Raw genomic sequence first — 22,372 nt, 5'->3', positions numbered from 1 at the left:
CACTCTTTGTTGTAATTTTAGAGGTATTTGTTATATATACCAGTTCAACATATGTTAAACCTCTGGTCAGTCAAAACAAGTAAACATTGGTGAATGTTTGTGAAAATAAACTTGAATTCAATTTTTTATAGGTTTGTCCAAAACATGTTGGATTGTTTCAAAATGTGCTAGCAAGATCTGAATTGCATATAGATTGGTAAAGATAACAGACTGTTGGAATATTGGCAAATGCATTGATATGTCTTTTGAATGGTAACTTGCATGTTAATAGACTCTTCAAAAATCACAGGTTCATTTTTTTTCTTTATCATGCTGGTTACCCATATCAAGAAACCAATAGCATTATGTGCAAAAAGAGCAATAAAACCCATGTTTTAATGTACATAAAATTCAATGAACTTTAATGAAAACTAGGAATATGTCTGGAAGACATGACAGTGCTTGCAAATACTAAAGATTCTGTCTGCTAGAATTGTAATTTTGTATCAAATAAGTCCTTTTGACAATAGATTTATGCATCTGAATGTAGCCAGTGTAATAATCTTCATTTGCATACCTACATGTATAAAGTTGTGTCTGATAAGTGATGTTGTAGAAAGAAATATTTGAAATAATTTTGCTAAAATTCGGTACACTTGTAACAGATTGGGTGACAATTCAAAAGTATACCTGCCTGTTTTGCTAAGATTTTTACCTATTAGATCTGGAACAAATGCTTGTGACTGAATACTTATTTCCTGAACAGTATTCAAATATTCAGTACAATTTACCACCCTAATTGTATTCAGAGAGATCTAAAGCTGAATGACAGAGACACTTAAATGTAGCATACTTCCTGGATTGTTAATGTCCCCCTCTCTGGCCATCAAATTAGAGTTCTTCTCTATGATAAGAATTATTTTTCAGAAATATGCCAAGGCAACAATGGGTCTGCAAGCAGTACATATATGGATAGCTTAATCAAATCAATGATTGAGATAATACGAAATATGAATTGAAACTGTTTCCTTGTCATATGTGATATTTCAATGTAATGCTGCTCAATACTCTACCTTTGATCAGTTCCTCCTGGAAACAAAACAAAGATTCTTTTTCACAAAATTTGCCTTACCTGTCGTCATGTTTTTTTTTTATCTTTATCACACACACAAACAAGGCACTTGAGGTCTTCTCACTCCTGCAATAAAGGAAGAAATACTGCTAAATTTACATCAAAAGCAACAACAGTATCATGACACATTGACAAGTTACAACTTAAGTTACACAATGTACATGCTTGTAAACTAAGATCATCAAGAGCCCCCACCATCTATATTCATTTGTAAAATATACACATTTAAAGCGAGCAACATGGAAAACTGGAGAAGATATCAACCAATCAGATCAAAGCAGCCTCATTAAATATGCATGGAATTTGCCGTTAATCAAACTTAGGCGATTAAGGTGACAAGGGTACCAACCAAGTTTCATAAAAATCCTACCAGTTTTCCAAAAGATATGAGAAAGCATCCGACAGTGATTAAAGAAATCATCCAATCAGGTCACAGCAGCCTCATTAAATATGTGCTGAGTTGCTATTAATTGAATTTGGCTAAGGGATTACGGTAACAAGTTGACCAACCAAACTTCGTCAAAATCTGACCAGTCCTTCAAAAGATATCAAGTGGATGGACAGAATGATGGACAGATGGAACCCATTTGAATAACCCCACCATCTTCGTTGTGCAGGGGATAATAAAAAAAAAAGCACAAATTTAAGTAAAATTATCAAAGGTTGAAACGCTGAAAAGTTTAGTCATAAAGGTAAAGCCTGTGTCATGTTTGATTTTGCTTTATATTCACAGTCAGGAAAGATAATACATACCCAGCAAACATTTTCAGTTAATAAAAAATTCAGAAAATAATTGTATAATACTTGTATACCATATTTTCTGTTGTAAGCCTCTGATTTTTTCATTGGCAGTCAGGTGGGCCACTTAATGTGTACGAAAAAATTCGGCAAAATGAAAAAAACAAAAAATAAAGAGTGTTGTCTGGACATTGATTCTGGACATTATGCATTTCGGAATGGCCATTTTGTCAAGGCATATTACAAGCACTATTGACCTGGCACCCTGATAATTTTGGTTGGTGTAACATATCATGCTTCCAGAAAGAACAAAAAATAAGTGTTTTAAACCAAGGATACCAGTACGAGACACATGTACCAATTTTTTTAATGGGTACCTGTCCATCACATGTTTGTGACTGAAACAGATCATCTAGAACCTTTATTCGAAAACCATATACTGGATGATTTTAAGATTGAAATAAAAGTAAGTCCCTAGAATTTAATTAATCATACATTTTAATGTGATTCACAACAATATCTTCTGAATTTCTGTGGTTGCTTTGGAAGCCATAGCGGAAGTTTACAATTGCTGGTTGCATCCTGGGATCGATGGATCATCGGGTCAAATTCTAGAACAATCGCCATGCTTGTTTATGATAAGAATGGCTTCATATAACTTACAAGAAATAATATGGGACCATAAGAATTTTGTCAATATGTAAGACCCTTTGCCTTTGCAGTATAGACACCGATGAAGATATTAGTAAGATAATTGTATGTAACATCACCCTATATATATGCATAGACAATTTTTGAAGGCTCCAAAGCCAAACAATTTCTGTAATTGCTATTTTACATTTTCCAATCACATCAATAAAATAAAGGATTATCTGTGCATAATTCATTTGCAAACTTTTATTGAATGCACTGACAATCTTGATTAATTGCTTTCTGTTGTCTGTTAAATAAACAAATTTTTAAATTGCTCAACATAACAGTTACCATATCATAAGAAAGGGTGTGGTTTATATTCTGGTGCATCTTATATGTGGATCAAAAAGAAAAAAAATCTCTAAAATCCAACCCTGCGGCTTGTACTCGGGTGCAGTTTATAGTCTGCACAATACCATACATTGATACCAGCTGACAGAAGTGTGTACAATTAAACATACCAGATGAAGTCCAAACTGGACAACTGCGAAATAGATGCCCCATGAAATTAACTACATATATAAAAAGGAAGAGAAAAATAAATTATGTCAGATATTTGGGAGATTTTACAAAACAAACACAGGTGAAAAGCATGTTTCAATACAAATTTAGAATGATCTCGTAGAGCCTGATTATAATTAACCAGACCATTAGTTGTTTTCGCCTTCTAGGACTTGTTAATGATGCTAAGTGCCTAAATTCTAATAAAGCCTTTTTGTAGGAGGCAACTGTGGAAAACTGAACTTGCTTGAAAGAAATCTCAATATCCAGATGGGGAGATGCACTAATCCCATCATTCAATAAATTTCATAATTTTCATTTATGGGAAAAGAATGTCAAGTGCATTTGTATATCTTGAATCATACCACTATTCAAGTTAGCACCATCAAAATATTGAAAGTTACATAAAAACAAGATATCAAAAAGGGATCTTGGCGCCCACCATTGTTTCATCTGCTCTTTGCAAGTTGGATTTTCCACCTCCTTTTCTCTTCTCTGTTTTTGCTCTTAATAATAAGAAATTTAAGCATTCCTTTGCAAAAATATTAATTATAATCTTTATGTGCAAAATTTGAAATGGACACCTGGAAGCCATTTATTTCTTTTGATCAGTACCAAGATCAAGCAGGCACAACTAGGGATCAAGGAAAACACAACACGAGAGAAATATGAGAAATATCTATGCTGTAGTTCTCAAGAAAGTGATAACAAACATGCTAAGTCAAAATCCAATATGACCACCTGTCTGCCATTTTGTTTTTCTGTTCAGTCCCAAAATTAAATGGACACAACTAGGGACAAAGGAGAACCTACATACGAAATTTAAGAGATCCATCCTGTACTTCCACAAAATTAGCGATAACCATCATTCAAAGTCAAAATCAAAGATGGCCACCTGTTGGCCATTGTTTTCCTGATCAGACCCAAAATCTACTGGGCACGCCTAGGGATCAAAGGAACCTATATATGAAATTTGAGAAATATCTAGGAACCAAAGGTGGATGCGGAGGTATTCTAATACAGCTCCATAGATGATAGGTATTAACAAGTAGAATAAGGATGAAGCATCAACACCAAGGATTCCGTAATTGTTTAGATATATTTAGCAATCAAAAACAGATCTAGATTGTTACAACTGCTTACATTACAACAGACTTGACAATTCATTTTGTCCCATATGTGCTCAATGAGTGAAAAATAGAAGTATACTGCATACAATGGTAACACATCCACATTCTACCAAGTAAGGAAATCTGTGACAACTTATAACTTTGAAATGTTGTTCATATTGCAGTGTTAAATAATGCAGTTGCATAAATAGTATGATGGTGAGCTTGCAGGATCTCATCGCAGAAGCATGCACTTGCCAATCAATAAGTACTTCAATTCACTGCCTCCTCAAAGGGATGATCTCCACTCTAGGGTGTCTATAATCACTACTGTCCAACTGTTACCAAGATTCATCATGGAACAAGATTTTTGTCAAATCCTGTGTAGTGAAGAGTGATTGCTTTAGCTGCACCAGCAAGATGCACCACAAAATGATTTTAAATGCAAGACATGGATGCGCTGCAGCCCACCAATGCATGATAGGATATTAAAGAATAACAAATCAAACCAAGTAAAACAAAAACAAGCATAACTCCAACATTGTAGCCAAATCAATGGGCTTCTTCATGGTTCTTTGACTGACTCTCCATAGTCCAGGAATGCTTTTTGCACTTAAAGCTGATGTGGAAGTTGTAATGCTTGTATATTGTCTTGATATGACCTTGTCTGTAAACTTGCTGACCTTGCACAGTCCACTGCATAACCACACTCTAGAAATGTTTCCATAAATTGTGTTTTGACTGCAAACCTAAATTTCTACTCACAACAGCATCTTTTTTGGCAATAATATCCTGAATAATTCAACTGTTGGTTTGCTAATTTTTTTTAAACCAGTAACAGAGCCAGTAAAGATTGTCAAGCAAAAGTGCTAGCACAGTATATGAAGAAATATTAAATTCAATTTGTAAAACTTAATACAAGGAGTAGACAAATCGTGCTGATACCAAAGGGTCAATATGAAGCAAATCTGTTGAGAATTTTATATGATACGATATTAACTCACATACAGGTGGATATTGGGTAATATCCTCAATCTGTTATTTTTTCTTTCTTCCTTATTAGTTTCTTTTTTTCATGGTGTTGGTATACCTGATAACCCAAGTTAACAATTTACATCTCAATGTCTAGCACTGATCTCTACTCAGACAGGGACAATAAACTTAATAACAGATGAGAATCGACATACATTAAGGACTACAATGACAATTATATCATCAAAACCTTTTACTACTCATCAACCATTTATAACTGTGGAAAACAAAATTAATGCTTTTATTTCCAGCTAGTTCATCAAACATCCTTCTGCAATTAAATATTTATTAACTGAAAATAGGTCAACTGGAAGAATAACTTTCATGTCTAGTTGATTATAATAGATAAAACATTCCCCATTAATTACCATGATGAGTCACTGCCACTTAACCAATGTCTTGTCATTATCATAAACATACACAATTAGCATTACTAAAACAATTCTAATATAAATAATGGTAAGTTCCACTAACCCATTGTAACACCACCTACATAGATATGATCAATATTAATCATGATTAACCAATGTACATTGTAGGTACTTTAACTGCCCCAATCAGTTCAGGGACAGAGTACCTGTCAGGCCATTGGTCTAGAGAGCTGTATGTAGGTCACTGCAGCTCCACTAGGCTACACCTGTTCACCTGATCATGGATCTGGAGCCATTATCAGGATCAGTACCTGCTGAATGAGTCATCCCGAGCTACATCAATCATATCCATACATAAACAGGTTCTCACAACCTACACACCAACCAATAATCAATCTTTTGTCGCAACGTGAAACATCTTTACATTTTTGTTTTTTCCCAGGTTTCACTAGATACCATATAAAATAACTAATCAGCTAATGAGCAAGTTCTGAAACTGCTTCAATAATCAATTAATCTTTTCTTAATCAATATTTTTTTAACTTGATACATTAAAAGTCAATTAGATACATTGGAAATTTTACCAGTAGTTTCTATTTCAACTGCAGCTTGAAGGCACATTTAAGACAGATGATTTCATACATGAAGCTTGGTTTTGTCTGCTGCATTACATTAAATATTAACATAAAAACCAAATCATTATATGCTCAAGTGGAATGTGGATCTGAAATTAGATTTTATATACTGGAAGTAAATCACAGAAACTTTTTAATACTGGAAACCTAATTTTAATTAAATCCCAGAAATTTCACATTTACCTCTACATACTCCAACAAAACACATCAAGAGGAAATCCACTTCAGGGTTCTTCGTCATTCATCCACAAACTTTTTAACTTCCGTAAAGCATATCCAAGAAAATAAGTAAATAAATCTTCAAAAGTAAATACTGTGAAACAAATAAAGTCAGAAATGAAATTTAGAACGGATCAAACAAGGCCTCCTGAACCTGTTGCTACCTCTCGGAGTGTCTGTTACTTCTAACAATGCCAGAAAATGAGTCAGAGACTACTCACTACAGCTCTGACAATCCCAGCTCTCTGTGCCAGTCAGCCAGCACACAGCAAGCACACAGCAAGCACACTCAGAAAGGCTCCAACATTAACATTACATTCGGAACAGCAGCATTACGTACACACCTCATTATTGACAATTTCCTCTGTACAGCGATATTACCAACTCCATGATGTCATCGCGAGGCCATAGAAAACCACCTTCCAATCACAATTCAACATGAATATTCATATTTGCATGCCATTTGCAGTTAATTAAGACGATGTTTAGGGGAAGGAACTGCATTTACTCTATGGTAAATATAAAACTGGTAATTCAATATTGTTTTAGTTAAGTATATTGATCTTGTGTTGAAGATGCAGAGGCTGCAGTCTGCTGCACTACATCAGGAAATGAAAATGGTGTTCAAGTCTGACTCGACTTCAACAATTATATGATTAGGTAACAAATAATCCTCCTCTGCATTTCCCATGTTGATGACCAACAAGTGTTCGTAAAGTACAGCAATTAATAGGGCAGCATTAGACTTAACATTAAATAACAGGCATTTAAGTAATTACCTTATTAGATGAAAACAGAAACTATAAAAAACCTGAATTCAGATCAATTCTTGCATATATTAAACTTAATTTAAAACTGTTAATATAATTATACTTACTGATTTCTGTAAAAACATATCTTAATATTGACAATTTTGAAACAAAATAATCTCTAGAGGCAACTCATATCACTCTTTGAGAGTGGATGGAGTTAGCTGAATTAAATAACATTTGTTAGCATTTCTGAAGATAACCAGACATGAGGTAATTGTCCATACATGATGCAGTAATTAAATGCCTAGTAATTAACTAAATCAGGATGTCTCTCAACTTATGAGCAATTAAAAACAAAATCATTTACCACATGTATATAACTTGTTAGGCTTCATAGTAATTAAGATACTATAAACTAATTTATGCAGTCACCTAAATATTTAGCTCACAAAGAGATGAGTCATCAAAACACAAAATCCAAGGCATCCTGGAACAAAGTGACCAAATTCTACAGGCTCACCTTGTGATGAAGATATAACCTAAAACCTAGAATACAAATTACCAATTTGATTATATGTTAACTGGAAAATGGGTATTCTTATGAGTAATTAAACACAAAAATCTACTGAGGAAATTTTAAATGAAGACTGACCATCATTAATGTATAAACAATAGTAAAAAGAACAAAAAAGAACATACAACACTGGTAGGGAAATATACTTCACAGCAGGATGATGGCAATAAACTGATACAATGTATTCTTGGATGTATCTAAGGATTGGAAGCACTTGAAAGTCCTGTGGGACTGCTGACCTGGACAGGACATCCAGACACATAGGGAACATATCAGTCAACAGAGTATAAGCCTTATCAAAGGTTTAATGCAAATAGGAGACAGGTATCAATCAATACAACTCCTGGCTTGGTAAAAATCACTACATCAAAGCCTTCAAAACTGCACATATACTTGCCCAGTGGCACCTCGCAACCAGACACACAACTCCTGTCCCAGCACTTATCTGATTCTCCAAACCACGTAGGCAGTTAAAACAGTATTGATCTCAATACTAAATGTATATAACAGACTGTTGCTTTCAATACCAATACATTCTGATGCAGGAAATTGCATTTAAAAAAAGTAATATACTGAAATGGGTAATAACTGGGAAAGGTGCATCTTCACCTAGAGTGTCACTTGTTCTTGGGTAGGTCAAAGTGCACAGCAACACTATTCAAGCAGGAATCTCTCTTTGTAATCATATTTAAATGCAGAAAAAAATTGCCTTCTGCAAACATTTTGAATTGTTGCGAGGAATATCAAACTAGGATGTAATTTGTTAAACTGTATAAGGTAATTGAATTACATTACATATAGTGAAAAAATCTGATTTGTAAGAGTACTCCATTACTTCTTGCAAAATACCATTTCAAGATGTAATTGTATCCAACGATCACCAATATACCAAGACTGTTTGAAAAAATTGGCTACTATGAAGCACCCTTGGCTATCTTTTTTGGCTACTGCATTTTTAGGTCCAGGGTGAGCCCTGAAACAGACACCAAAAACTGTCCATTTCACTTACAATTTTGAAGTAACAAAACGGGCATTATTATATAAAGGGGAAAAAAAAAATAAATGAAAAAGAGCTCATGTCAAATATGTACTGATCCTGACCTAATATGAGGCAGTCTTCTGCTTACCAATTAACTTTCTGTATTCAGCTAAATCATGAGCCATATGGTCATTATATGCCTAAAATTTTGCCATAATCAATTTTTTTCACCCTATAAGACATTGACATTTCCCCTACAATGTAAGGTGACTATTCCTTGGACCAGTGAATCTATAAAATAAAAATTCCCAAAAGTAAGTTATTAACTAGCCTAAGTGAGATGTAAACAAAACTTTGAATTTGAAACTATAGGCCAATGTTGAGGAAGGGCCCACCTATAAATTGTCACATAGGTTTTGCCTATATCTAAAAATTGCTCTTAAAACAATTATCTTGTAGGTTTAAAATCAATGATCTGCTACACAATTGAATATCCATCAACAGAAATGATCCCTTTCATAATAACTTGACCAACAAGAGTACCGCAGGGTGAAACAATATACGCCTGTCATAAACTATTCAAGACAAGGAAAGTTTACGAACAAGAGGCCCAAGGGGCCTTAACGGTCACCTGAGGAATATATGTCAATAATCTGGGGATTTCAAAATGTTGCAAACATGTAACAACACTTGTGCAGGACCATGTGTAAAACATCTGTACCAAGTTTGAACATGACCCACCCAATGGTTCTTGAGAGGAAGTCCATAATGTCTTAGCCAAACAGAGGCCAGGATGGCCATCTTGGATTTTGAATTGCCCCAAAAAGTTAAAACACTTGCCAGGACCTTGTGTATCAAGTTTCCCCTTTCCCCCCTCCTGGGGACCCTATTGGGGCCACGCCCTTATTCTTCACAAACTTGAAGCAGCTTCCCATGGGGATGCTTTGTGCAAAGTTTGGTCAAAATCCATCTACTGGTTCTTCAGAAGTAGCCATTTAATGAAGGTTTTTACATATGGCCCCTTTTACACCCCTAATGGGCCCCAAAGAGGACATAATCACTTTTTTCAACATATTCTCATATGTCCTTCACTAAGGCATGCTTTCTTTGGTTGAAATCGGTCAAAGTTGAATTTTTTACCCTTTTGAGCACCCCCTAGTGGGGCCGTTTTTGACCTAATTTTTTTTCATTCACAAACTTTGTAGACCATGCCATAAGGACCCTAAATATCAAATATGAATTTAATCTGACTTTTGGTTCATGAGAAGAAGATTTTTAAAGATTTACCTAATTTTACCTCCTTTGGCCCCTATTGAGGCCACACCCGTTTTCTTTGCAAACTTGAAGCGGCTTCCCATGGGGATGCTTTGTGCCAACTTTGGTCAATATTCTTAATCTTAGTCTTAATCTGACTGTTGGTTCATGAAAAGAAGATTGTTAAAGATTTACCTAATTTTACACCCTTTCCCCCCCCCTGGGGCCCCTATTGGGGCCATGCCCTTTTTCTTTGCAAACTTGAAGCGGCTTCCCATGGGGATTCTTTGTGCCAAGTTTGGTCAAAATCTATTCAGTGGTTCTTGAGAAGAAGTTGAATATGTGAAAAGTTAACGACGCACGACGACAGACGAATCATGATGGCAATAGGTCACCATGAGCCTTTGGCTCAGGCGACCTAAAAATCAACTAAGGGGGAGTAACTCAGAAACTGTGCATGGGAGGCTGCAAATTTTTATATGCAACACTCCGCCACCTTGAGATATATATGTGTACAAAGTATGGTGACAATAGACCAAGGACTTAAAAAGTTATGGCTTGGACAAGGAAAGTTACGACTGACAGACGTACAGACGGACTGGCAACGCCATACGATAATATGTCCCGTCATACAACGGGGGTATGAAAAATAAACCATGTCAATGATTTATTATGATGTTTCAATGCAAGAGGTGCAATATACCATCAAGTAACAAGAGGGCCATGGCTCTTCAGTCATCTGACAATCAATGAATGGATGTTGAAGTTTTGATCAGACGGAAAAAAAAAAAACCCAGCAAATTATCTCTTCCTTTTCCTTAACAAATCAAACTCCAAATGCTTTTCTCATTGGTGCGTACTTAAGAAATAGTTCAGACTATTTGTTCTAGAAGAGTTATGTTGAATATTGGACCAAAGTGAAAAATAAGATTTGGTCAGGATTACTTCTTGCATGTTTCATATCATTGCAACTCCCTGATAATATTTCTGGTGAAAGTTGGTTAAAATCTACCCAGGCATTAAGAAGGAATAGTTTTTTGTAGCAAACTTCCCCTTTTTTGGGCCCTGTTCCCTTGTCCCTAGGGGGTTGAATCAATTTCTGAATTTGAGAAATGATTCTCCACTTTCAAAAATCCATTTAAGACTTAAGAAAGAGTAGTGTTTTGGAGCAAAATAATTGACTGATTTCCTCATCTAGGGTCCCGCTTGCCCCAAGGTCCCTACAGGTTGAATCAACTTTCTGAATTTAAGAAATAACTAGTACACTGGCAGGTCAACACGGGCTAGAAATCCCCCACCCTCCCAGACTGACAGATTACTGGCAAGACTTTTAAGTACACTTTGCCACAACAGTCAAGAAAGATCGTTATGGGGGAAAAAAAAAAAAAAAAAAAATTCTGAATTATTTCTAACAGTAACCTCGACCTTAGAACTAGATATTGAAAAGCAATATCCCAAGCAAGCACTTTTGGTAAGGAGGCATTGTGTGAAGTTTGATTTAGGAAATACAAATGATCACACAGAAACTGCTTCGAACTTATAGTTAACAGTGACTATGACCTTTGGACTAGAATGGCAATCTATGTCAAACAAGCACTTTTGGTTAAGAAGCATTACATCAAGTTTGAGTTAGACTGGCTATAGCAAACAAGTTATTTCACAAAATGGATTTTCCACTATAGAACAATAACCTCAAGCTTTGACTTCTGGATCTTAAAAACAATCCCTCGCAAGCACTTTCAGTAAGAAAACCTTGTATGAAGTTTGAGTTTGATTGGCCCATGGAAACCCAAGTAATACCATGGAAACCAATTTTCTACTTGGAGAAACAGTAATATGGACCACTGACCCAGTGACCTGAAAAGCAATCCAAAGCAAGGTTTTTTTGTAAGGAAGCATTGAATGAGGTTAGTGTTTAATTTTGCCAAAGCAAACTTAGTTGTCGCAGAGAAACTGTTTTTCTTTTTAGAGTAAGTGACCATGACTTTTGACGATAAAAAGCAATCCCATGTCAGCACTTTTGATAAGGAAGCATAGTATGAAGTTTGAGCTTAATCAGCCCAAGGAAACTAAAGTTGTGGCATGAAAACAAAAGTGCTGATGGACAGATGGACAGACTCCATGATTACAATAGGGTACTTGCACTTTGGTGCAGAGCCCTAATAACCCAACTGTAATAATGTTTCAGACCAAATTGGGTTGAAATCTACCCAGGTATTAAGAAGGAGTTGCACTTTGGAGCAAAATATTGTCTGCCTTTCTACACTGATATCTCCCTTGCTGTTAAACCAACTGTCTGAATTTAAGAAATAATAATGCACTTGCAACAATGTTTGAGACCAAATTTAGTTGATATATATCCTGGTTTAAAACAGGAGTTAACAAAATATTGTTTATCTTCCCATTTCAGGCCTCTGCACAAAGTCCCTAGTGGTCAAATCAATTTTCTGAATCTAAGAAATGTTTCCCCATTTTCCAGGATGTTTCAGACCAAATTTGGTTGAAAGCAACCACTGTGTTAAGATGAGTAGTGTTTTGAAGTAAAGTATTGTCCAAATACTCATCCCCCAGAGTCCCTAGGGGTCAAATCAACTTTCTGAATTTAAGAATTATTTACCATTCTCTACTGATGTTACAGACAAAATTTGAATGAAATCCATTTCAGCATTAGGATGAGTAATGTTTTGAAGTAAGTATTGTCTAACTGCCCATCTGGGGCCCCGTTCCTTGAGTCCCCAAGGGTCGAATCAACTTTCTGAATTTAAGAAATGATGCCCTGCCTCAATGATGTTTCAGACCAAATTTGATCAAAATCCACTGGGGCATCAAGCTGTAGTAGTATTTTAAATAGCAACTGGTCTTCTAGACTCTTCGGGACAGTTGACATAAAATTGTCATTTCTGTTATTAATTGTATCTATCAATGGTACAATGTTTCTAAGTACATACCAGGTAGAAGTCTTAAGCTCAGATTGTTTAATGCATTATTGCCATCTTATCGCTTTACTATGTCTACATTTGGAAGACTTAGGAATGATCAATCTAATATCCAAACATGATCAATATGAGAACCACTGTGGTGAGTTGGAGCAGAACCTGTACATGGTCTCATGTGTAAGAGACAACAAACAAATATGGTGAAAATCAGAATACAATCATGGAAATAATTGAGCAGAATGGCTTAAAATCACAAATTTTTGGCATTTTAAGTCCCATAACTCTAGCAGATAGAAAGAGATTCCAATGTTTATTGAATCCATGCAATGTAGCATGTACATAAACCCATATATCAAATTTAGTTAGATCCAAAAGCAAATATGCAGTATATTTTTGGCATTCAAAGTCCCATAACTCTTGCAACTACTGATGGATTACACTGGTTATCAAACCCATGCAAGGTATCCTGAATATAAAGCAACATACCAAATTTGGTGAGAAGCTGACAACATTATACACAAATTGTTGTGCAGATGAACTATTAAAAGTTAATATGTAAGATTAAATTATTCAAAATTGTGCTAGACATAATCAGATGGTTTATCATAATGTATCTGCTTATGTTAATTTAGTAGTGACATCTACTGTGAACAATTATGTATTGACCAGTGGCAAGAGGTATTCTCTCGTCACTGATCTACTACACATGTTCATGTATTAGTCCCTGATTATATAAGTCATTACCTGAAGCCTATCTAAGCAGTTTGTATGATGGTCAGTGTAACTTTATCTTGTTGTAAACAGCCGAATCCATTGCCATTTATACGTGCAAGACCTTGTCGACAACCCATGTATACCTCTTAGCTAATGTGTATTAGTACTTCATCAGTTAATTAACATGGCTAGTATAAATACGACCACCTTTCTAGCCAGTATGTATCGGTTCCTGCAGCCAGACAGGAGAGGGGCTAGTCTCCACTGGCGGGACCCCCGTTCACTCTGGCTTTTGCCCGAGCAAGAACATCTCCACTTCTAAACTTTGATATGGTGAAGAATGAAATTGTAACAAGATTTTCATTTTACAGAAAGCAAAAATGGACTGACTGACAAGCTAATTACTGAAGGGAACCTGCATCTTGATGCGGGGTCCTAATAAAGGCCAAATGGGAATGTATCATTCACCTGGTGTTCAATCTTTTCCAAACCACTTTTTTTCTCTTTTCAAATGGAAATTTAGTGAAGACTTACTGTGTATAGTATTTCAATATTAATTTTCATACACTGTATTTTTTTTTTAAAACATTAGTTTATTTTTAAATACAGTACAATAAATCTAGTTTACATGGAGTATCTAGAGTTTGAACAGCTGTATCATGAACCATTACAAGCTTCAAACCCACAATTGTTTAGTCTTTATTTGTTTTCATAAAAGTGCGACCTTTACCTTTGTGTACTATTGTTTGGTCTTTATTTGTGCTATAATGTTTAACCTTTTCCCTTCTTTTGTATTATTTTGATAGATATCCTCTAAGAAAAAGTGATAATAATAATTTATTTTCAAATCCAAGATGGTCTCTTATTGGTCATTTTGAAATCATGTTCTAATCAGTTCCGAAATCAATTGAGCACAACTAGGAGCCAATGGGAACCTTCATATGAAAGCTGAGAATGATCCATCCATTACTTCTCAAGAACTAGCAATAACAAAGACTGAGTATGGACTAACAACAGATGTAGAGCAATCCATCTGATAATGGTGGGCTAATAACAGATCTGAAAACATTGTCCTTTAAGGTATAATAAGAATATCACTCAGTAAAACAATATATGTCTCCCATGAGAGAGATATAGATGATTTATTGTATAGAAATTGTAATGAGTTAAAAGGTGAAGAGGGAAAGCTGTCTAATAATGTTGTAATATTTAATTTAAGTATACCAAGTTTTAAAGTGATGGGTTGAAAATTGCAAGATCTCCAAACAAGATCAACATTTTGAAAACAAAAGGCAGTAGATTAGAAGTTCTTATCACCCAACCACTGGAAAATTAATTGTGTAATAAGAACTTCTATTCCAATAACATTACCAACCTGTAGAAAATGTTTCAAATTAACCTGGGACAGTAACTCTTCAAATAAAGTTGAATCAAACTGCCATTCATGACAAAACAACTTCATGCCATGGTGATTAAACCTACCAAAATTGAAAACAATCTGTTGAAAACTGAGAAAAGAGATTTCAGAACAATATTAACATTAGGAAATCAAGGGGGTAAGAATTGTTCCACATACCGTTGAAGAAATACATCTTTTAGAAAAACACAACATTATGCCATGGTGGTCAAGTATACCATCACTGAAAAAGATTGGTTAAAAATTGACCAATGAGATCCCTTTCCCCTTGAAGAAAAATATACAACAGAGAGACAATCCCAAGATAATTGTTACCTTTGTTGTTTTATCCCATCAAAAGTAAGATTATCATGTCTCATCTGTGAAACAAAATAAATCACCAAATATGCACATGAAGCTGTATAAATACTGGCCAAGAAGATGACTAGCACTTTAGATCTAGGGTGAACAAGACTGTCTGAACTCATACAAATGTATAAAATGCCAGAAGATAGTAAATTTATAGGTGTACCATGGGAGAGTTCAGACTGTATAAGACTACACCACTAATTATACACAAAAAAATTCACCAATCAATGGTAACATGTAATGTATGACATGGGAGGGCTTCCTTAGATAAAACACAATTGTGCAACAACTAGGGATTAAGTTATCTCCATCATTGATTTTCCAACAGACTGAGACTCCATCCAAGTCATCCCTTGGCAATGCCATAACCCACATTCCTTTTTTCATATCCACACTTGCTGTTGAAAATTCAAGTCAGTTTTGTTGTTGGAAAACTACAATAAAAGGGATCTTGAACTGTTGTATCTAACTGTTGTGTATTGTATACCAAATTGAGTATTGATTTGCTGTCTGTTCTGATTTCAGCCAATGTTAGCCACTTTATACTACTCGTACATGTATATACTGCCATATGTACTCGGATCTTTATCAAAACATATTCCTTGATGTGTTAACAGTCTGTAACATATTAAATGGTTCCTGGATTGACATACTTAAAATACTGAATTATGTTGAGAACACTCCCAATATGCAAGAAATAAGATAAGCCCTGATCAAATTCATTAAATTTGAAAAAAAGGACTGAAATCAAGTTTTGAGAGATAGGGTTTTATTATAATAGTACTTTGCCATTAGTAGTTACAAGGGTTCCACACTTGCAATAGCCACAACTCATCAGATCACTTGAACCTGACCATGCATTGAATAAGATACCGTTCAAGTGTTCATACTAGTCGCATTTGATAGTCAGGATTATAAACCACTAAATCCTAATGAACGTGCAAGGATTGGCAATCAACATTCAGACAATGTTTTATATACTTTACAACAATGTGATAGTTATAAATTACACATCGATGGAAAGATGAAACATTTTTCTATTAATTTGCATATGTGTACTTTCCCCTACAACTTTACTTTCCAGCATACCAGTATTTACAATGGCTGCCACTATTCAGAATCTCTAGTTGTGGCTATAAACCTACAAAAAAACAAATTCTTGCGAGATTTGTGGCAATGGTAGATTTACAACCACATTTCTAGAGAGATTTCACAGTGGTGGCTCTTGGAGAGAAATGTTGAGGAAAATTAGGGGAAATATTTGGTTTACAACTTTTAATAACTTTGACACTGAAAAATGAATGAAAGAGAGAAAAAAAAAAAAAAAAAAGAAAAAGGAAGAGAAGAAAAACAAGAGGAAGACAAGGATACTGAAATTAAAAATTATTGAACTGATTATAATCGGCAAAATCACATTGGCTGGATCAACTCTTTCCAATTGATAAATTCATCAAATCTGTAATCAATGTCCCACCACTACTTATATACTATTATAAAATCATCACATTTGTCAAATTAACAATGTACATTACATAGAAAACATTTCTGTCTTTACAAGACAAAACATAATATCCTAGCATCAAAATGAAACACTTTGTTTGCCAGTCTGGAGTTGAGATACTTCATTACACAAATTTTATGTACACAAGTCACAACATTGCATTCCTAGTAAATATTACTCAGTCCCATCCAAATATTATAAATTCAATGTTTTTAAAAGGAACAAGTATCAATTTTCTTAAAATGTTAGTACCTTAAATTATGATAAAGCAGGTTTTGTTGACAAAAAATGGTATATAACTCATGTAAAACAAAGTTATACAGATTGGCTGGAAATTACCATTTTAGATTAGCAACCATTCGCTACATTGGTCCATACAGCAGCTTGCTGCATCCTTATTTAAGGTGTATAATTAATTGGTTTTTTTTTTTCAACTTAAGTGACATGCAGTTTGACAATGATTACTCTGCAAAAAGCTCAGAAGAAATGTTCACAGCTTTCTTCTATACCTCTCTCTGTCCCATAAACATATAAAGGTAGTAGTTGGTACCTCACTGACTACATGAAATGGTCCATATTTATTCTTCAGACTTCCAGTCTGCAGTTCAGATCAATATTCACTGCAAAGTGGTTTGTAAAAGGTTGTTTCAGTAGCCTGAGGAGTGGAAGCTCATCTCCTGTACTGTCTCAAGGCTATTTCTAGCGATACCAAATAGATAAAACATTTGTTTTTGTTTTCTTTTTTTAATTAACATCCAATACGGTAATACATTTAGTTTTATATATCAGAAGGATCAGCAGAAAATTATGTATGAATGCTACCAAGAGACTTAAGGGCATTAATTCACCAAATTCCTACAAAAACTCCTGTTCTTGGTGAAATATGAAATAAAGAATTACCTAACTACATTGTACATGTAATGCAAACGTATTTAATGTATGTAACATGCAAGTATCATCCCATGTTTTTAAGTTAAGATCATTTTCAATGACAATACAACAATTATGTCTGAAATGACAATACAACAATTATGTCTGAAATGACAAAACAACAATTATGTCTGAAATTGTCTTGAATGGATTAAGAGTAAATTTTACCCCTCCTTGGTGGAAATAACAAGACTCTGGGGTCATAGAAAGCACAATTTAATAAAGCACCCCAAGATCCTTCCGTCATGAATAATTTTATTCTACCATACATTTTGGTCCTTTTGTGAAGAGTTTCAGTCAATCTTATCCCTTGTGGCATAACCATCCCAATCAAGATCAGGCCCTCGAGGATCAGCCAGGATCAATACATCATCAAAAGTTAGTGTTGAGAACCAGTTGCAATTCCACGATTGATCATCAGAACCATTCCATGATCGACTAATATCGCTTATGGGAAGGACACACATCTCCATTTTTATATTGTGGGGTAAATTGATAAAATTAAAAATTTGAGCTTCATGCACTTCATGCTTTCTTGCCCGTAAGTAAAAAAAGAAAGGTTGTCCCATACATAGTTGAACATATTATTTATTAAAGCTTTAGTGGTGATATGGACATGTCTCATTTAACCAGACACTTGATCACTTTGTAACATTCCTTTACTGGATCATGATTCAAAACATTTTTCTTCTGAAAGTAAGGAAACATGCATGTCACTTTTTATTTTACTGATGATTGATCATGAAAAGTTGAAGTCAATTAATTGGCGAAACCAATACTCAATGAAGTCAATAAATCAGAATATCGCTATTCGTTGCATTAATCAGAACATCACTATCACAAAATATTGTTTCTTCCCCTTAATCGTTCTGCAATTTTTGTGTGTGTGTCTCTTTCAGCTTTATTGTGGGTACCACATTGTAAAACTTCCGTATATTCAGTGAGTACCATCCAAAGTATATATGTACAGGACTGGACTTCAATGTAGATTTATAACTGCCTTAACAACCTCCTCATCAAAAACAAAGTGAATGCCTGAACTGTTCAAGTGTTTGACTTAAAATAGTGCTGTGTGAGAGTTCTGTTAGGTGTTAGAAAATATATGTAGTTTGGCATAATCCCTTTTGCTGTCATATGGAAAAAAGTTTTCAAATGCTATCACTTAATAGACAGCGGGAACATGTGTTTTAAGAGAAACCTATCTGCTTACCATTGACTGCTTCAGCAATGGGAAAAAAAAAGCACTGGACACATTACAAAATCTTGCAAGGTAGCATTTGAGTTAAGCATAATCAAATTATAATTTGAAAACAAGAGGTCCAATGGGCCTACATCACCCACCTGGTATTCATGTGTAATGCCTTTCACAAATAATTTATGACTTCACATTCAAGATCTCGATTGATAAGACACAGGAAGGTTTAAACAAATTTGACTCATATGACCTTGAACATGGAGTTCAGGTTATTTCTTTTTGAAAACCTGTAATCATGAATATTGCTAACTTTGTCAGGCTTCATCCCACCTACCTTCTGCAAAAATCATAATTCTAGGCCTTTTGCTTACAGAGAATAAAATTTTGAAATGTTTTTACAAATTTGACCTCTGTGGCCTTAAAAGTACAGATTAAGATAATTTCGTTTTGCATGTCTTGATAGGCTCATTCTTGGAGTCTTCAAGTCAAATATCATAATTCTATGCCTTTTGGTTATTGCAAAGTAAGTTGTTTTATGGTTTTAACAAGTTTGACACCTGTGACCTTAAATATGGGGTCAAGGTCAAAGAATTAATTCTAATTTGAAAACATTGGTTCCTTGTTAACACCTTATCAATAAAATGAGAAGATAAGTTTGATCCTTTGATGTACAAACAAATCTCAAGGTCACATACTTATGTTATACTGGTGAACTTTGAAATTTAGTCTCCCTCCTTTGTAATCTTCAAAGGAGAGTATCAATGCTAATAAGTATCCATACAAGTAGATAAGAGCAGGCAAGAGTCTGGTTAGTTCAATAATGATGGTTCAATTTACTAGATCAGCAAATTTGATTGAGATTTGCATCATGATTCAAAGTCACACAGATATTCATAGAAAGTTCATGTTGCTGACCTCTGCTTTATGCAGTTATCTCATTGCCTCCCTAATGAGATTACATAAGAAAACAAGCTGCAGGTTATGAGGTACCTGAAGCGGCCAGACTTCACTTTCTCACTTTCAGCAGCAGTTTCTGCAAAGTAGTCTCTATTAGTCTTTGGACATCCCTCTTTTAGATTACACAGTCTTTGAATTATGATTAGTCCTACTTAAGATTGTGGTCAAGTTTTTAATTGCTTATATTTTCGATGTCTGAAATTGTTACTCAAAGCAGTTCATTTACAATAGCAAGTACAACAGCATGCATAAACCATGTTACTGAGAATAATATTTTTGCATGGTCTTATTTGAACAACTTCAAATGATAATATCTTTTGATTGATTCCATTACTGTACAAGGCGCTACTGTTATTAATCAACCTCGTCCACTTACAAAAAGAAATAGATGTTTGTTGAAAATCATCTTGGCTAGAAAGAAAAAAATTTCAACAGCAATTGCTACTTCTATGTCTACCTAAAATACAAATTAAAAGAAAAAAAATCATACTGGCCAAATGTGATCAACTAAATGGAACGCTTTTTGGAGTATTCATAATATCCGATGAAAACACATTATTTACATTTTTGTACATTGCTGTTCACATGTACCTAAATAGGTGATAGGAACCTTTCCTTTGTTTCTTTAACTTTCATGCAAACATTTTTTTCTCAATGGAAATGTACATGATGAAATTAGATTTTGTGTGATTGAATTTCTCTGAACCCTGGTGAAGCACATAAGTCATAGACAAATCTTGGTTGTAATGTAACTTCCTCTCGACCCGTCATTTCATACTGATAGTATATCATTATCATATGTTCAATTGCAATTTGGTGCACATTTCATCAGTAGGAAGTCAAAGAATTTTCAAAGGTTTGTTTGCCATATTTATCACCCAGTGAACAGTCTGGGTCATTTCTAGGCAAGGTCTGTAGAAATTGGTGCCTACCTCACTGTATAACATAGTTATTAGGATGATGTTTATTGACCAAAGATACAACCATGTCGGAATAGTCTGTTCTGTTGAAGCTGAGATACACAAATCATCAGATATTTACCTGAGGTTATGTAGGTAAAGTCCTCTATCAACTGAGCTAAAGCTGCCCTTAATATCTATTATCTGTCTTTTTCATTGGATAGATGTCTTTTCTTTTGCATGGAACTTTTATGATTTACCTGCAATGTGTCAAAGAGTCCAAAGGATTTTCATCTTGTGTGATGAAAGAATGTGTGGGACCTTTGTGCACCTTCTCCCAACCTCTATAACCCAACTTATTCTCTGTTTTTCGGCAGTAGTATGATCTTTGCCAAATATCAGTTGGGACATAAATAAATGAGTCTAAACTATGTTCATTATGAAATAAATACTTCTCATGAATTGCATTTGAAAAATCGAAGCATCTCTCATGCGACATGCAGCCTGAAACAATGAATTATTTAGTTTTTCTTTGACTAGAAATCCCCCATCATTAAGTCATTATAAATTATGATAATATGTTCTATTATGCGATCAGTATCTATATTTTAATATAACAAATGAAACTTCTTCACGCTGGAGGTAAACACATGTATTATAAACCCATTCAACTTTGATTAATAAAACGCCAAACAAAATATAATGGTTTACCGGTCGCATCGTTATGATTACAGAGCCCCATGACACAATGGACAGAAGAAAAAAAACATACGAACCTTTCGTTCAATGAGGAAATGTTTCCCGGGCAGTCTGAAAAAAATCCAAAATCTGGAATGAGATCACCTTGTAGACAGCATAAAATGTCTGCAGTGTGCATGCACTGTCTGGCAATATCAGAAGTAGCGGACTTTATCATAATTTATCCATCAGGATTTCATCAATATATTCGTGCAAGAATTGCACTGTTTTTTAAAAGGAAAATTGACGTTATACAAAATGAAGCTTCTTATGTCATGAGTCAATTAAATGAGTAAATTGAGACACCTAATACAGCATATAGCAAAGGTGAATTATTGATATGACAGTCGGGTGAAACACTCGCTTTCCAACGTTACCTGCGTACAGTCACCGTTGCGGCTTTTTTCTCTAGTCGTTTACAACGCGCGCTTCTCGAGCGATCCGCGTTTATTCGCAGCTTGAATGCTATTGGTCATTAAAATATACAATTTTTAAAATATAAAAATAACCATAATAAATACTTCTATCAAACTGCTCTGTTAATGAAAGGTTGTAAAAGATGTGAATCATAAATATCCATATCTTACATTTAGAGATGGCGACATTTCATTTTGTCCGTGACTGATATATGACGTCATATAGCGGTAAAAATAATAAAAACATGGAAGGAAAGCACATGTCAAATAACAATATGTTGTAGCTGTAATTTAACATTAAAACCTATTCGAATGGTAAGTATATGGAAATCATATTAATGTAGTTGAAATTT

The 22,372-nt window shown here is 34.6% G+C and overlaps 1 protein-coding gene across 2 annotated transcripts in view; it reads right to left on the bottom strand.

Annotated features, from left to right (window-relative positions):
* The window catches only part of LOC132562889 (stathmin-like), a 39,001-nt gene extending 17,342 nt beyond the window's left edge, over nucleotides 1-21,659 (bottom strand). Inside the window, exons 1-2 of one of the 2 annotated variants that reach the window (XM_060227665.1) lie at nucleotides 21,642-21,659; nucleotides 1,112-1,177 (exon numbers count right to left, since the gene is read on the bottom strand). In XM_060227665.1, coding sequence (XP_060083648.1) covers nucleotides 1,112-1,121 — 10 coding nt within the window. In that variant the 5' untranslated portion in view covers nucleotides 1,122-1,177; nucleotides 21,642-21,659. Of the gene's footprint in view, nucleotides 1-1,111; nucleotides 1,178-21,641 lie in introns of those variants that run through there. The other variant, XM_060227666.1, reaches the window with a different exon arrangement.
* Nucleotides 21,660-22,372: the final 713 nt, after the last annotated feature.

Source organism: Ylistrum balloti, unplaced genomic scaffold (genome assembly GCF_031769215.1).
Source record: "Ylistrum balloti isolate Yb309-2 unplaced genomic scaffold, AGI_CSIRO_Ybal_v1 Utg371540, whole genome shotgun sequence".
Lineage (NCBI taxonomy): Eukaryota > Metazoa > Mollusca > Bivalvia > Pectinida > Pectinidae > Ylistrum > Ylistrum balloti.
The sequence above is the reverse complement of the archived record's forward strand: the minus strand, read 5'-3'. Positions and strand labels throughout refer to the sequence as shown.